General features: G+C 41.9%; 1 protein-coding gene across 13 annotated transcripts in view; it reads right to left on the bottom strand.

Moving 5' to 3' along the window:
* The window catches only part of LOC126282231 (bumetanide-sensitive sodium-(potassium)-chloride cotransporter-like), a 221,222-nt gene that overhangs the window by 167,269 nt on the left and 36,850 nt on the right, over window positions 1–17,103 (bottom strand). For all 13 annotated transcript variants that reach the window (XM_049981807.1, XM_049981797.1, XM_049981800.1 and 10 more), the window contains 2 exons: window positions 609–704; window positions 275–528 (listed from right to left, as the gene is read on the bottom strand). In XM_049981807.1, the coding sequence (XP_049837764.1) occupies window positions 275–528; window positions 609–704 (350 nt within the window). The remainder of the gene's footprint in view (window positions 1–274; window positions 529–608; window positions 705–17,103) is intronic.

Genomic DNA, 17,103 nt, shown 5'->3' with positions numbered 1-17,103 from the left:
ATCTTTGATTCAGTGTTATGATATAGATGCTGCCCATTCTCATTCTTAAAAGCATAACAAAATATTAATTTCTGGTTTCATTGTACTGGGCTGTTACTTACATCATTTATTCACATCCCGTCAGCCAATATAATAAACAAACTTCACTCTAATAGTCTTATGATTATTTTGCCCATCAGTTACTTACTGTTGATAGATTGCTGCTGATTAATTTTACAACCTCAGTCTCTCCTACAAGAAACTGACACCTTAAAACAAGTAATGTTTATCTCACCTTGGCTTCCCATTCCATACCAAGAACAACAATGCACAACAGTGCAATTACTGTTACGACACCTGTAATTCGCATGTCATTCACTCCACCATCAACAATTGAGAGACCATAAGAATCGAGCAAATCATTTAAGGATTCTGAAAACCCAACAACATACATTGCACATGCCAATGCATTTGCTAGTGACAAAATTAGGCCAATTGATCCTCCAAATTCTGGTCCCAGGGATCGTGATATAGTGTAGTACATGCCACCTGGAAGTTAAAGATGAGGAATAAAATAAATGAATGATACACATTGTGCCTTGTCTATAAGAAGTTACAAGCAAACATACCTCCTTTTATGATCCCATTTGTACTGATAGCGGACATTGATAATCCTGTTATCACAGTCACTGCACTGGTGCTTAGTATCAATAGCAAACCCTGCACTGAAAATGTGAGAATGAAATTCATTAAATCATTTCCAGTATTTCAGGACACACACGTTGCATTACATATGGACTTTTTGTATATTGTGTTAGCTATCCACAATTTGCAATGATCATTTTGTACGATCAAAACTAACAAAGAGCAGTTTAGTTTTTCTAATTAAAATATAGATAGGAAATTTTCATTCTTTGAAACATTGCTTCTTTTACAGTTATATCATTCAGTTGCTGCTCATATGTGACATTTGCATGCCAACATTACTTGTGGAAAGAACATATTTAGCTAGGAAATCATAAGAGATTATTACATTAATAACACGACACTACATGAAACCAATATAGCCACGCATTTCACAACTGAGGTACTCATACAATTTATAGAAGTAACAAAGGTTATCTTTTGAAGTATTTTAATATATATCTGATTTTTAATTTTCTGGTCTTTATCTGAAGATTTTTGCAGAGAAATGTAGACCTGAATACAAAATTTCTGGAGAAAAATGCCTATGTGAAAATTATTTTTAGATACAATTTACAGTTGTACATATTATAATTAATCTAATATGGTTTTTTGATTAGTTTTGTATCCCCCAGGGGAAATTATGCTGACACTCAAGAAACTTAGCTGCTGTGTGGTAATATAGGTGTATATTTGGAAGGCAAAACTAGGAAGTCATGATTAAGAAGACCAATTTGTTTCTTTCCTGTGATTATTAAGCTTATGAGTAACTTTTGAAATGGTTCAGATCACTTGGATGTAGTAAACGCTGCACATTCAGTTTCTGAGACATATTATGGACTCAGCTCCCTCATGTCTTAAAATTTCACTTTTGAGTTGACTTCAATCTTGTTTCTAGTCCTAGTTACAAGTATAAAGGTTGAGGGAAATAAATCGTCTGAATCATGACTCCAGTATGGAGATTTAGTGATGATATAAAGCCTGGTGAGATAGCCAAAGGTCGAGTTTCTTCTCGGAGGACTGGTAAGTTCAGTAGTTGGTGGATAAATTTGATTACCAGTGCTCAACAGTGAAGAGGCAACAGTCCATTTTTTTAAAATAATAGGATGAAAGTGATAATACTTGAAGTGGGTAGAACATGCTAAATACCTATACAACTCTCCAAAGATATTGGAGAGTAGGTTTATAGATGTAAAGTTCTGGAAAAAAATGTTTGCAGGTACATGTTAGTTGGTTTTCACACAGTTAATTGGATGGCTATACTGGATTGCTGGCCATCACTTAGCTTCAGGAGATGAAGTGTTAAATACAGCTGATAGATAATCATAGAAGTACGTGTCACTATTCCAGCTTTTGTAACTATTAGTTCCTTCCTCATGGGGTGGGGGTGGGGGGAGAGTGATAGATTGGGGAAGGTTAAAAATGAAACAGCAAGTCACTCACACCTAGCTAAATTTAAGGAACTCTGATTGTAATGTATTGTGGGGCGACTCAGCCAGCCTGAAACTCATTGGAAAAGAAAAGCATGTAAATTATAAAAATGGGTGTACATATGAATGTACCACATTTCCTCCTAAACCACTCGACCAATTTCAACAAAACTTGGTACAAGTATCATTGGCTGGCTGAGAAGAATCATTTTGGAGGTAATAAATGCCCACCAAGAGAAGGGGTTGGGGAGGGGTGAAAAGCTTTGTAGCCCACAATGCGAGAATACCTATACCTTAGTTATGCAGTATTTGAGAATAAGAGCACTTTGAGACTTGCAACAAACTTTACACAATTTCAACCCTTTAAAAAACATTTGCTTGCTGATGACCCTCACAAAACGATTAAAGTAGTGTGTCACTCGATAAATTTTTGCTGTTCATGCAGTAAAACTCTCATATGAAGCATGATGTTTTAATTTATTACTTCTTTATTACAAACTGTACCCATTATCCCATTTTACAGGCAGTATTCACATATGCTGCCGAATGTAAATAATACCATATTTACTCGAATCTAAGCTGCACTCTTTTTCCAGTTTTTGTAAGCCAAAAAACCACCTGTGGGTTAGAATCGAGTGCAAAGGAAGCGGAAGTTCTAAAAAACATCGGTAGGTACTGCCGCAATTAACTTCTGCCATCGAACATATGTAGCGCTACACAGGCATGCTCTGCAGGCACAATGATAAATACTGGCACCAAAACTTCTGCGTCAGTAAATAAATTAAAAGAAAAGGTAGAAGAATGTAAACATTATGCCATGTATTTTCATGTTTGCTGCTATCTCATTTAAATCCTGTATGCCTAATAAACTACTAAGCTAGAGTGAAATAACAGCAAACATGCTAGAATATACATATCATTTCATGTTTATATTCGTATTATTCTTATGCTGAATAGAAATGAAGCACAGCAACTGACTTTTTAAATCTAAGATGACTAATTTCTGTGCAGAATGTAATGTGCTATAGAGGCATCTGCAAAGATTTTCAAACAAAGAAAAATTTTCGCTGAACTCTCATTCAGAACATATCTATCATACGCGCAGTCTATTATTTGGTTCTTGTTGATCATTATCAAAGAAAGCAGCAGTGTAAGTAACAACAAATAAAAGTCTCTTGCCATTCTTTCGCTTATGAGACAATTCCTCTCTCTCTCTCTCTCTCTCTCTCTCTCTCTCTCTCTCTCTCTCTCTCTCTATTGTAAGCTGTAGTAGCGCCCACAAAAGCAAGCCATACCACAAGTGGCAACAGGCCATAAACACTCATTATCAGAATGCGACAACCATTGCATGATACAGTACAATAATGCATTTTCAGCTTAGAGTGACGTAAACACCTATAACAAAGAAAACAGCACTTATCAGATCAAAGCAAAATAAGCAGTCGATTCAAAACAGACGAAGCACGTGACAAAGGAAGGGTACACGTATAAATACAGATGGAGTGCCCGACACATAGCAATGGCTACTTGGTAAAGCTTAACTGTTAAGTTTATGGCTCGAACCAAACTACTGTAGCTGTATCTTCACCCATTCAACCTAAATTGTGTCTCATGTTACAATGGACCAACTTTGTTTCGATTTGGAGGTGCAGTCTAAGACTTCTCTCTCCCCTTGTATTTTGAGTCTCAAATTTCAGGTGTGACTTAGATTTGGGAAATTTTTTTTCCCTTGATTTCGAGTCCCATTTTTCAGGTGCGGCTTAGATTTCAGTGTGACTTAGATTAGAGTAAATACGGTAGTAGTAATAATAATAATAATAATAATTATAATATCATTGTAAGACAGTTCAGGAGTTACAACATTGTAAACACTGAATGTGTGAAAAACTAACACATCATTCAAGGTGTTTAAATTTATTACTTCTTTGCTACTATCTCTATTCACTAAACTTTTTGCAGATAGTATCCACATTTGCCACTGCATGTCCCTAAATCAATGTATCATTGTTCAGGAGGTGCAACATCATATACCTTAAGGTGGAAATGAAACTGTAGGGTGAAATTCACTAGAAAAACAGGTGAAACAGACACACAAATACATTTGACATGTGCGTTTGCAAGGAAAGACCTGGGTAAGAATCTCATCCCAAACCTATGGTACGATTTTAATCAAATTTCGTACACATATTACTTCCATCCTGGAAGTATATGCTGTAGGGGTAAGAAAGCAAGGGGGAAGGATGGAATAGGCACAAATAGGAAGGAGAGGAGGAAATCGACAGGGAAAGGGGGAAATGGACAGGGAAAAGAAAGAAGAGAGATGGACACACAAAGAAAAGGGGAGGGCATTAATAGGGAGAGGAAGAGGGGGAGATTAAAAAAGAGAGAGGGAGGAGGAGCTGGACAGAGAGAGTGGGCAAGAGGAGATGAGCTAATAGAAGATTCAAATGAACACATACCCAGGCAGTGCTGGGTTTCTCAGCTAGTCAACCAATAAAATTCAGCAAGCAGAGGGTTCTGTGTCAAACAAAATTATTGAAAACCATTTGTAACAATAGTCCAGCTATCACCAAAAATTGAGGGAACATCCTGTTGTTGTGTAAAGGCAGTCCTTTTGTCAGCATATAAAATGTACAGAGTTAAAACATGACACTGCACAACCACTGCATACAAGTGGGTTTTACTGTTAAAGGAGATGACAGACATCAAAGGGGAATGCTCAGTCTTAAAAGTAAGCAAGTACTACTTTATCCTTCCTAGATAAAGATGTCACACCTTAGGGTTGGTTTGGATGGCACAGTGCTTTGTTTTGCGTACTCCTATTGGAGTTGATTTGCCTTTTATCCCCTGCTAACCTTTGAACTGTCTTACTCAGATAGCCATAGGAGGTCCTACCACTATGTAACAGATTTAGAACCATGGTGCAACTTTGTACTTCTCTCACGCACAAATAATTGCTTAAGAGGAAAGAAACAACATGTGAAAGAAAAAGTCCTGAGACTCAATGTAGGTCAAACTTCGGACCTTTGGATTTATCATCTGGTTTTTTACCACTGACCCAGTCCTATATTTCAAGGATGTACGCCATGATCCCACCATGCTGTAGTATCCAGAAAAATACAGCCACAGTTTCCTCCTCCTCCTCCTCCTCCTCCTCATGTAGGGGAGTTATAATAACTTGCATTATCTGACAGAATGTATTTTCTGGGCAGATGTGTTGCATTGCCTACAAGACATGAAGGACATCTGAGCACATAAGTAAATTCCCATTGTATTTAACTAATAAGACTCTGTTTTCCACTTAACCTACCCCCATGAACCATGGACCTTGCCATTGGTGGGGAGGCTTGTGTGCCTCAGCGATACAGATGGCCGTACCATAGGTGCAACCACAACAGAGGGGTATCTGTTGAGAGGCCAGGGAAATGTGTGGTTCCTGAAGAGGAGCAGCAGACTTTTCAGTAGTTGCAGGGGGAACAGTCTGGATGATTGACTGATCTAGCCTTGCAACACTAACCAAAACGGCCTTGCTGTGCCAAAACGGCCTTGCTGTGCTGGTACTGCAAACCGCTGAAAGCAAGGGGAAACTACAGCCGTAATTTTTCTCGAGGGCATGCAGCTTTGCTGAATGGTTAAATGATGATGGCATCCTCTTGGGTAAAATATTCCGGAGGTAAAATAGTCCCCCATTTGGATCTCTGGGCGGGGACTACTGAAGAGGAAGTCATTATCAGGAGAAAGAAAACTGGCATTCTATGAATTGGAGCGTGGAATGTCAGATCCCTTAATCGGGCAGGTACATTAGAAAATTTAAAAAGGGAAATGGATGAGTTGAAGTTAGATATAGTGGGAATTAGTGAAGTTCGGTGGCAAGAGGAAAAAGACTTTTCGTCAGGTGAATACAGGGTTATAAATACAAAATCAAATAGGGGCAATGCAAGAGTAGATTTAATAATGAATAAAAAAAATAGGAGTGCGGGTAAGCTACTACCAACAGCATAGTGAACGCATTATTGTGGCCAAGATAGACACGAAGCCCATGCCTACTACAGTAGTACAAGTTTATATGCCAACTAGCTATGCAGATGATGAAGAAATTGATGATATGTATGATGAGATAAAAGAAATTATTCAGGTAGCGAAGGGAGACGAAAATTTAATAGTCAAGGGTGACTGGAATTCAAGAGTAGGAAAAGGGAGAGAAGGAAACATAGCGGGTGAATATGGATTGGGGGAGAGAAATGCAAGAGGAAGCCACCTGGTAGAATTTTGCACAGAGCATAACTTAATCATAGCTAACACTTGGTTCAAGAATCATAAAAGAAGGTTATATGCATAGAAGAATCCTGGAGATACTACAAGGTATCAGATAGGGTATATAATGGTAAGACAGAGATTTAGGAACCAAGTATTAAATTGTAATACATTTCCAGGGGCAGATGTGGACTCTGACCACAATCTATTGGTTATGAACTGTAGATTAAAATTGAAGAAACTGCAAAAAGGTGGGAATTTAAGGAGATGGGACCTGGATAAACTGACTAAACCAGATGTTGTACAGAGTTTCAGGGAGAGCATAAGGGAACAATTGACAAGAATGGGGGAAAGAACTACATTAGAAGAATAATGGGTAGCTTTGAGAGATGAAGTAGTGAAGGCAGCAGAGAATCTAGTAGGTAAAAAGACGAGGGCTAGTAGAAATCCTTCGGTAACAGAAGAAATATTGAATTTAATTGATGAAAGGAGGAAATTTAAAAATGCAGTAAATGAAGCAGGCAAAAGGGAATACAAACATCTCAAAAATGAGATCGACAGGAAGTGCAAAATGGCTAAGCAGGGCTAGAGGACAAATGTAAGGATGTAGAGGCTTATCTCACAAGGGGTAAGATACATACTGCCTACAGGAGAATTAAGGAGACCTTTGGAGAAAAGAGAGCCACATGTATGAATATCAAGAGCTCAGATGGAAACCCAGTTCTAAGCAAAGTAAAACCTGCTGCTGATCCCATTGTCCCAGCCGAAGTACTGAACCATTATTTCACATTATCTACAACCACAATTAAACCATAAACAAAACAGAGATGCTCAGATTACTTCAGGAGGGTAAATAACTGTAGCCATGAAAATTCAGTCAAAAGCATGTCACTCACCATAAAAAAAAGCCATCATGTGTAACATATCAGCATCTACTGCACATGATGGTACCACAGTCCAAATGATGAAGCTTATTATTGTCAACTACTGCCCACCGTGACATATACATTCAACCATTCATTGTGTTTTCCTGGAGGCCTTGAAAAATGTACCGGTTAAAACATTACCTAAAAAGGACACTGCCACAGCGTACTCTAGTTACTGACCTATTTGCATTCTGCCTGCACTGTCCAAGGCTTTGGATAGTGTGGTGTCACTGCCAGACACCACACTTGCTAGGTGGTAGCCTTTAAATCGGCCGCGGTCCGGTGGTATACGTCGGACCCGCGTGTCGCCACTATCAGTGATTGCAGACCGAGCGCCGCCGACTTCACTGACTAAATACGCTCTCATTTGCCGAGACGATAGTTAGCATAGCCTTCAGCAACGTTATTTGCTACGACCTAGCAAGGCGCCAGTATCCTTACTATTGATATTGTGAATCATGTACCATAAAGAGTGACGTTCGTCATTAATGGATTAAAGGCAAGTATTCCACCAGCTACATCCGTTTTTCTCAATTCTAATTCCCTTGTCATGTTCCAGACCTCACGCCAACCTGTGTGAGCTAAAACGCGTGCATTTCGGCCTCCTTTAGAAAAACACGGTTGGCTCTCCTGCCAACCACAACAGATATATAGTCCAAAACCAGTTAACAAACTACCTAACTACAAACAACCTACTAGACAAATACCAATCATGCTTCTGTGCACATTGCAGCACAACATCTGCCTTAATGAAGGTAACAGATGACCTAAATCTTGCCATGGATGCACACAAAGCAAGTGTCAAGCGCTTTTTAGACTCTGGCAAACAATTTGACACAGCTGACTGAAGTACCTTGCCAAACTCAGCAGCCTGAATTTATTCCCCAAGTGCAGTGCAATGATTCCTGTCATACCTGATATCTCACCAGCAATCTTTCATGTTTGGCTGTATAAAGTCACAATGGAGCAGGTAGTAACAGGTACCCACACGGTTCAGTATTAGGTCCTATACTCTTTTCATCTGTACACAGTTGATATGCCATCAGTCTTGTCCCACAGCAAATACGACATGTATGCTGATGATCTCCAGTTGTGCATAATTACAAAACCAATAAACCTGAGGACAGTTACTAAAAATCTCACTATCAATCTGTGTGCACTATCAAAACTGGTGCAAGATATAGGGTTAAAGCTCAACCCATCCAAAATGCAAGTGGTAATGGTTACTCATTCTCAGCTCATTAGCCCAAAATATCAGCAATCCCTACTATCTTTAACTCTAAATGGGACAAATACCAAGTTCTCTCTTCCAGCAAAGAGAGTCAGAGTAATAATAGATGACAGTCTAAATTGGACTTAGCACATAATCACAATGTGCAAGAAGGCATCAGCATTTCCCCATGCTCTATAAAAATATAAAAAGTTCTTTCCCCTTGGCCTGAAAAAGGAACTTCTACAAACACTCATACTTTCAATTATTGGTTACAGTGATGTTATCCAGTAAGACCTTTTTCAGAAAAGCTCATGGGACCTGGAACAGGACACGATTGTCTGTGTTAGTTATATTTGTGATGTTAGACATACTGATAAATTTCACCATAATATGCACAGTAATACTGGCTATGTACGTAAAAGTGTAGCGTGTTCATCTGTTCCTCAACTGTGGCCAACTCCTCTGTATCCACACACAGCATGTACACACCCTACCCATCCTGGCAAGAGTGACTGAAAAAGTAAATTATAAAAGCAGGCAAATCATAGATCTGCGTTTTGCTACCCTCCTGATGTATCGTCAATGGATGCTGGTACCTCAATGAGCTATGTAGTTGGGTGTTCAGAATAAATGAAAACTGAGTTACAGACTGCCCAAAATTACACTTACAAAATGTGAGCTTACATCCCTTAAATGGAAACAAAAATGAAATTTTAGAAACATACTATCACAAAAATATACACACTTAACTTGCTGCTTTGTAGACGTGTATCAGCGAAGATATACTTAACTTTAATCCATTAATGATGAACGTCGCGCTTGGCGGTACATGATTCACAATATTATCTGTTATGCCAAGATAGCATATGTACTATTATGGAAGAAACATATTGCACTCAGCATTCCTTTTTCCATTTTTAATTTAAGATCTCATCTGGTCATGTATATGAAATTGATGGATTGCATTTATGGCATTGGAGCACTCTACTCTACATACTCTAGTGGCCTCTGGGGCTTCTGCAATTTCTTCAGAACACTGATAGGCTTCTGTAATGGAGGGTCCAAAGAGCAGGCAATTGTCGCATCTGCAACACATTTTAAAGTAGTAGCATCATCGCGCACCACATCATTGACTGCTTTCTCATAGGCTATGTTTAACAATGCTTCTGTGTTTAGCAAGCAGACTTCAAATTCAGATGGTAGTTTTTCTACTAATTATCCTCCACTTTTATTAGAGGTTCTGCCCTACAAGGAATTATAAGCATTAAAATCCCCTGATAATGTAAAGAGTGGGGTAATGATTCCACAAGGTCTGCTTTCATAGGTAAGAGGTTTATCTATCAGGAAAGGTAAATATTTCATATTGTTATCACAGCAGACAATAGGGCACAGATGGCTACTACTTCTCATTAGGTGTTCACCAATATTAACTCACTGAAGATGTTTGTATCTGTGTGCAGATTTCTCCATATACCCTCCAACTATTTACTTACATTTTTGAGATGCCTGATAATTTGTGATTTTAGGGAAGAGAGCTCCCATTTTGCAAAGCCCATGTTGTGGTAAATGGTTGTCAATTGACGGATCTCTACTATGCTGCAGTGATAACCATTAACAGTTCTAGATTTTGAGTTAAGGAAACAAACATTTAGGACAATATGGATTATTTGCTCATTATTCCTGCACCTCCTGTGAGGATGCTGTAAAAAAACAGACTGCACCGGAAGAGATTTGAAAACCTGAGAATTTAAAGGTGGGAGACAGGGTAATATGCAAGACACATTACTACAAAAAATGTGTGCACAAGTTAATAAGAGGGAAAAGCTGAGTGCATTGTATGTAACAGAGGTAGGAGGAGGAGGTGAATGGTGAAAAGATACTAGTCAGAAAATGAAAGACACAGAAAACTAAAATGGAGTGAAGAAAGGAATGGTTACTATGAATAAATAATGAGACCAAACAAATTAACATAAATAAAGGTCTGGTGGGTGGTGAGAACCAAGGACATGTTTTAGTGCTAGTTCGCACCTGCAGAGTTCTGAGAAACTGGTGTCTGGGGGACGAACCAGATGGCACATGTGGTGGAACATGTACCGAGATCATGAATGTCATGTTGTAGAGAATGCTCCGTAACAGGATATTGTGAGATGCCAGTATACACCCTCTGCTTATGCCCATTCATCTCAATTGATAATTTAGTGGTAGTCATGCTGAAGGCCGAACAGTGTTTACATACAGCTGGTATACGACGTGTTGTTTCACAGGTGGCTCTCCCTTTGATAGTAAATGTTTTGCCAGCTACATGTCTGCTATAGGTGGTGGTAGGAGGGTGCATAGGCCAAGTCGTACAGCAGGGATGGTCACAGAAATAGGGTAGAGAGATGGGTGCAGAAGGGGCATACAGTCTGACAAGAATATTGCGGAGATTGGGAGGGTGAAGAAAAGCTAATCTAGGTATGGTGTGCAAAATTTCAGACAGAATGGGTCTCATTTCAGGGCATGTTTTTAGGAAGTGATGGTCTTGTCAAAGTAGCTGATCAATACAGTCAAGACCAGGATAATAATTGGTGACAAGTTGTATGCTCTGAAGTTGTTTTTTGGAGAGATCAGCAGTACCAGCATTGATTGTGATGACCCATGAAGTCTGCTTTTGAGCCAGGCTGTTGGGATAAATACATCCAGTGAAAGCTAAAGTGAGAGTGATTGTGTATTGCTGTAAAGAGTCTGCATCCAAAAAAATATGCTTGCCTTTAATGCCAAGGCTGTATGGGATGGAACATTTGACATGGAAAGGATGACAACTGTCAAAATGTCAGTAATGGTGTTTGTTAGTAGGTTTGATGTGGACAAAAGTGCGTAGCTGATCTTCAGTGAGGATGAGATCAAAATCAAAGGAAGATTCGGAATAGGACCATGTGAAATTTAATTATGAGAAGGTATTTAGAGATTCCACGAATTTTAACAAGTCGACCTCACCATGAGTCATACGACAAAGATGTCATCAATGTATCTAAACCAAAACAAGGGCTTGAGGGCTTATGGGTCCCAGGAAAGCCCCCTCATAGCGACCCATGAAAAAGTTGACATAGCACGAAGCCAATGGTTCCTATGGCTGTACCCTTGATCTGTTTGTATGTCTGCCCCTCAAAGGTGAAGTAATTGTTGGTAAGTATAAAGTTGATTATGGTAAGCAAGAAGGGCATAGGCTTGGAATCAGGTGGGCATTGACTGAGAAAATGGTTTGGTTTTGTTTTGCTTTAGGGCACAAAAACAACTGGGGTCATACACGGCACGCCCACAACAAAACTATAGAACACAAAGACAGAGAGGAGAAAAAATGACTATATGTCAGTCCCAATTGACATAATAGAAGACAGCTAAAAACAGGCATGTGGATAAAGGGCTAAAAAGGACACCATACAGAAACAGAGGTCCAAAACTAAAAATTAAATGGCCTTAACCATATTGGTTTGGCAGATAAAAAGTAAGATGCGGTCGACAGCCCACGCATCATTTGCTCACAGAGATCATCGGAGGGAATCTAGGTACTCATGGCCCGAGGTATGAGGACTGCAGCTTTGGCAGCAGCCTCGTTTCCTGGCAGACCAGCATTACCAGGAACCCACAGAAACATCACACTAGCTCCACCAAGAGTGAGCTGTTGACAGTTTTCCTGGACCCGCTGTACTAAGGGATGGGTGTTGTACAGTGCACATAGACTTTGAAGGGCACTGAGTGAATCTGAGCAGAGGACAATTGAAAAGGCTGTGTTGCCGGATGTACTCCATGGCCTGATACAAGGCAAAGAGCTCGGATGTAAATACTGAGTGTGCTGGAAGCAGATATCAAAAGACATGGGTGTCAATGATGAAGGCACACCTGACCCCACAGTCAGTCCAAGAGCCATCTGTGTACACAAGGGTACTATCGTGAAGTTCCATGCGAAGGTCATGAAACTGAAGGCGATAGACTGAGTCTGGAGTACTGTCCTTAGGAATGAAGGCCAAGGTCATCATGGGCCACTTCACGAAGCCAAGGTGCTGAAGGGTTCACACAGGGAAAGGTGCAGCTAGTGTGAAGTTAAGCCACTGTAGCAAGTGCCAAAAGCGGACTCCAGGATGTAACAGAGAAGAAGGACAAGCCTCATACTGATGATCAAAGGAATCATCAAAGAAGGAGGCATAGGATGGGTGGTCATGCACGCCAGACAAATGGCATGCATACCTGCTGAGGAGGAAGTCATGGTGGTGGGACAGGGGTAGTTCAGCAGCTTCACATTACCAACTCTCAACAGGGCTGGGGTAAAAGGTGCCTGTGGCCAAACAGATGCCACAATGGTGGATAGTGTTGAGATGGCGTAAGAGGGAGGGTGTGCAGATGCATAAACAAAGCACCCATAGATGAGTTTTGGACGGACAAGGGACTGGTATAAATGGAAGAGGGTTGTTCGATCAGCACCCCAGGAAGCACCATTGAGGACATGTAGCAAACTGAGGAACTGCATACATTAAGGTACATGGGAGCACCAAGCGAGTTTTTTATTGTGCATAAGCTCCAAGAATTTCATAGTTTCAATGAATGGAAGAGCAACATGCCCAAGATGTAAAGATGGTGGGAGAAACCACTTGCTTCACCAGAAATACATACAGACGGTTTTTTCAGTGAAAAAGCGAAAGCCATTGTCTATGCGCTCCAGGAGTAAACATGATCAAGACACCACTGATGATGCTGCTCAGTGAGACACGCCATTGGAAAACTGCAATAGATGGCAAAATCGTCAAATAGGGAGCTGGAGATGCCTAATTGAAGACAGGCCATGATAGCAAAGAGGATGACACTCAGAACAGAACCCAAAAGCACTCCATTTTCTTGGATAAAGGTGTCTGACAGGATAGAACCCGCATGCACCTTAAAAACTCTATCTTGTAAAAATGCATGAAGGGAACGGGGCAAGCAACCACGGAAGCCCCACATGGAAAGAGTAGTGAGGATACAATTTCTCCAGCAGGTGTCGTAGGTCTAAAGTCTAAAAACACGGCCACAGTCTGGGATTTCCACAGAAAACCATTCATGGCGTGGGTACAAAGTAACAAGATGGTCAACTGCAGAATGCTGTGATCTAAATCCACACTGTGCATTCATCAGTAAATTGCGAAACTCTAGCCACCATACTAGCCGGGCATGAATCAGACGTTCCATCACCTTGCAAATGCATCTGGTAAGGTTTTTGTCCTTACCGGCTTAGGTATGGATATGACATTGGCTCGATGCCAGTGTCCTGGAAATGTGCCCTCAGCCCAGATGTAGCAACATCTGAATGTGGATGGTGTCCAGCCCTGGGGCAGAGGATAGGGATAAACTGGGAGCATGCTCGAGCTCCCTCATAATAAAGACAGCATTGTAGCACTCATGATTCTGAAAAGAGAAGGGTATCACCCAAGCCTCCTCCGCTCGTTTCCGATGGCCGAAGGCACAGTGATAGTGTGAAGAGCTTGAAACATCCACAAAGTGGCGGCCCAAGGTGTTGGAGATAGAGTCCACGATGAGAATGTCTGCTACTGTGAGGCCGGAAACGAGGGAATGGATTTTGGTCCCACAGAGCCGTTGAAGGTTGGTCCACATGACAAAGGAAGGGGTGGAACTGTTAAAAGAACTAATGAATGAAATCCAGCTAGCTCATTTGCTATCGAGAAGAACGTGATGACACTTTTCTCGCATCTGTTTATAATGACTGCAATTTGCCATCGTAGGATGACAGTTAAAAACACAGAGAGCACATATCCATGCACAAATTTCATTGTGGCATCCGTCAGTCCATCAAGGGACTGGGACACGATGTGGAAGAGGAATGGAACATTCTGCAGCAGTAAGGACAATGATGGTTAGTTAGTCCATCTGGTCATCGCAACTGGGGAAATCCTTTTCTTCGAAGGTTGCCAGGGAGGAGTAAAGCTGGCAGTCAGCCTTAGTAAGCTGCCATTTGGGTGTGCACGCAGGTGGGGGAGGAGTCAGCAAACAAAGAGCACATGGGAAAGGGTCACTCGAGTAGGTGTCAGGAAGAACGGACCACTCAAGATGATGGGCAAGCTGGGCAGTGCAAAAGGATAGGTCCAAATGGGAATAGGTGTGTGAGGAGGTGTTAAGGCAGAAGAGGTTAAGTTGGTTAAGAAGGTCAGCCATGAGGGCACCTCTCTGACAGGTCCTGGGAGAACCCCGAAGAGGATGATGTGCATTTAAGTCACCGAATAGCAAAAATGGGCGAGGTGGCTGCCCAAAAAGCTGAAGGAAGTCTACCATGGTGACATTGAAGGATGGAGGTACATAAATGGTACATAGGTGAAAAGTCAGGTGGGGAAGGAAAAGGCGAACTGCAACAGCTTGACGACAGGTAGTCGGGGAGATGAGTTGACTATGAATGTCATCCTGTGTGAGTGCGCATTACGCCCCCATGAGACGGAATGGCGACCTCAGGGGAAAGTCAAAACAAATCAGAAATAATGTGAAAGCTCAATGTGGTCGTGAGGGCGCAATTCCATTACCTGTAGGCAGAGTACAAGGGGATGCTGCAATGTTAGAAGCAGCCGTACATCCTCTTTGTGGTACCGAAGGCCGCGAATGTTCCATTGGAGGACAGTCATGAGGAGGAAGAGATGTAGGGATGTCAACTAGGTGGCTGCTGATTGACAGCCGGCGTAGAGTCGCCACTACAGGGTGCCGGCGAGACAGAGGCTGGCCGGGCTAAGGTACTACGTGGCGACATAGTCTAACAGGATCTTCAGTCAGCGAAGGAGAAGACCATTTGCCTTTGGTGGACTTCTTTGAGCCTTTCCAGTTAGAGGAAGACTCAGGTATTGTTTGGCTGGAGGGACAGAGGAAGTCTTCACGGGAGTACTACTCCTGTGGTGGTGGTTGTTGGGATGTTTAAGGAGGACTAAATACTCCTCCTGTTCTTTCCTCCCTACTAGTTGCTTAGTTGGAGGCTTCACCCCTTGAGGCGAGAGTTTGACAGTTTGTTGCACAGTGAGACGGGGGGATGGCGATGCTACATTGACACTGGGTTATTTCACAACTTCAGAGCTGAACTTGAGGTCACATGTCTGCGTGGCCACACCCTTCATGGAGTGAGGTGTAACAAGAACAGAACTATAGGCACCAGATGGGAGAACACAGGGTTTGCAACTAGCCAGTAACTTGCGAGCTACTGTAAGGCACTTTTTCCTTCACCCAAATCTCTTGGACAGCCCGCTCATCAAGATACATGGGACAATCCCGAGAGGACATGACGTGGCTGCCATTGCCGTTGATACAATGGGGAGAAGGAGGTAGACAGTTGCCCTTGTGTGCATCCCTAACACAGGTTACACATTTGGCTGGGTGTCGACAAGAAGTTCTAGTGTGGTTGAAACGATGACACTGGTAACAGTGCATCAGGTTTGGAATGTACAGCCTGCTTTGATCTCGGACAGCAGCACCACTCTATCAAAGGTGAGGGAAACAGTGCGGGTGAACCCTAATGAGGAATCTACCTTTTTACACTATGGATGGCCATGACAGCCTGATCAGAGACGTAAGACTGGATTTTAGCCTCGGTTAGACTGTCGAGCAGCCTGGTGTAAATTAAACCACGGGAAGAATTCAAAGTTCTATGGGACCTCAACACGAACAGGGTAGCTGTGGAGAAGCGAGGCAGCAAGCAGTTGTTGTACTTCAGAATCAGAAGCAGTCTCCAAAAGAAAAGTGCTATTCTGTAAACGAGAGCAGGATTCCAAATAATCAATTGATTTACCATGGCGAAGGACTGACTGTCTTCAGTACGCGAGACCATGAGGAACTCTGGTGCACCTGGAAGGGTCTTCGAATCATTAGCCTCATTACATTTATGTTTTGTAGATGTTGATTGGGAAGATGATTGGCTCATTGCGAGAAAATCGCTCACGACTGCAAGCATCTCTGATGGTGCGCTCCTTCCAACTGGAGGCACCCTTCACAATGGGGCACACTTGCATTACATGATTGTTCACACCCCCCAAACATGTGACAGATGGACCAATCGGCAATTTTGCAGCTCAGGCCATCACCCCTCCCTGGCCCTGGCTTGCACCAGGGGGTTTATGTGAACCCTACCTGTTGACTCGGGACTGGGAATTATGCATTACCCAGTGACTTATTATGTGTAAGATGCATGGGCCAGCCTTCAGGTGTGCACAGGGAGGAAGAAGAAAAAGAGGAACCTCAAACGCTGAAGCGGACGAACAAGAGAAAGTTAACAAATAAAGGAAAAGGGAGCAAAAAACAAAGGTGAAACTGTTCTTAAGTCAGTGACAGACAATTCAGAACATTCCCAATAACATCTTAGACATGTTCCCAAAGGGAGGGGAAAAAGAATAGCAAGAGGACAGACATGCAGCACGGAAGGGAAAAAGTGCTGCAAAGGCCGGGGCCCCATGGTAGCCAAGCACAAATCCGCCAAAGAGTGGAGGCTCACTGGAGGGACTGAGGAAATATTCAGCAGCAGGCAGACCATGTGCCTGGAGGATGTTGGTATAGAGGGAGATGGCATCAGTGGTGACAAGCAATGTGTGTGGTGGGACTGGGACAGGCACAGATTTCAAATGAC

Source organism: Schistocerca gregaria, chromosome 7, assembly GCF_023897955.1.
Source record: "Schistocerca gregaria isolate iqSchGreg1 chromosome 7, iqSchGreg1.2, whole genome shotgun sequence".
NCBI classification, from domain to species: Eukaryota; Metazoa; Arthropoda; class Insecta; order Orthoptera; family Acrididae; genus Schistocerca; species Schistocerca gregaria.
The sequence above is the reverse complement of the archived record's forward strand: the minus strand, read 5'-3'. Positions and strand labels throughout refer to the sequence as shown.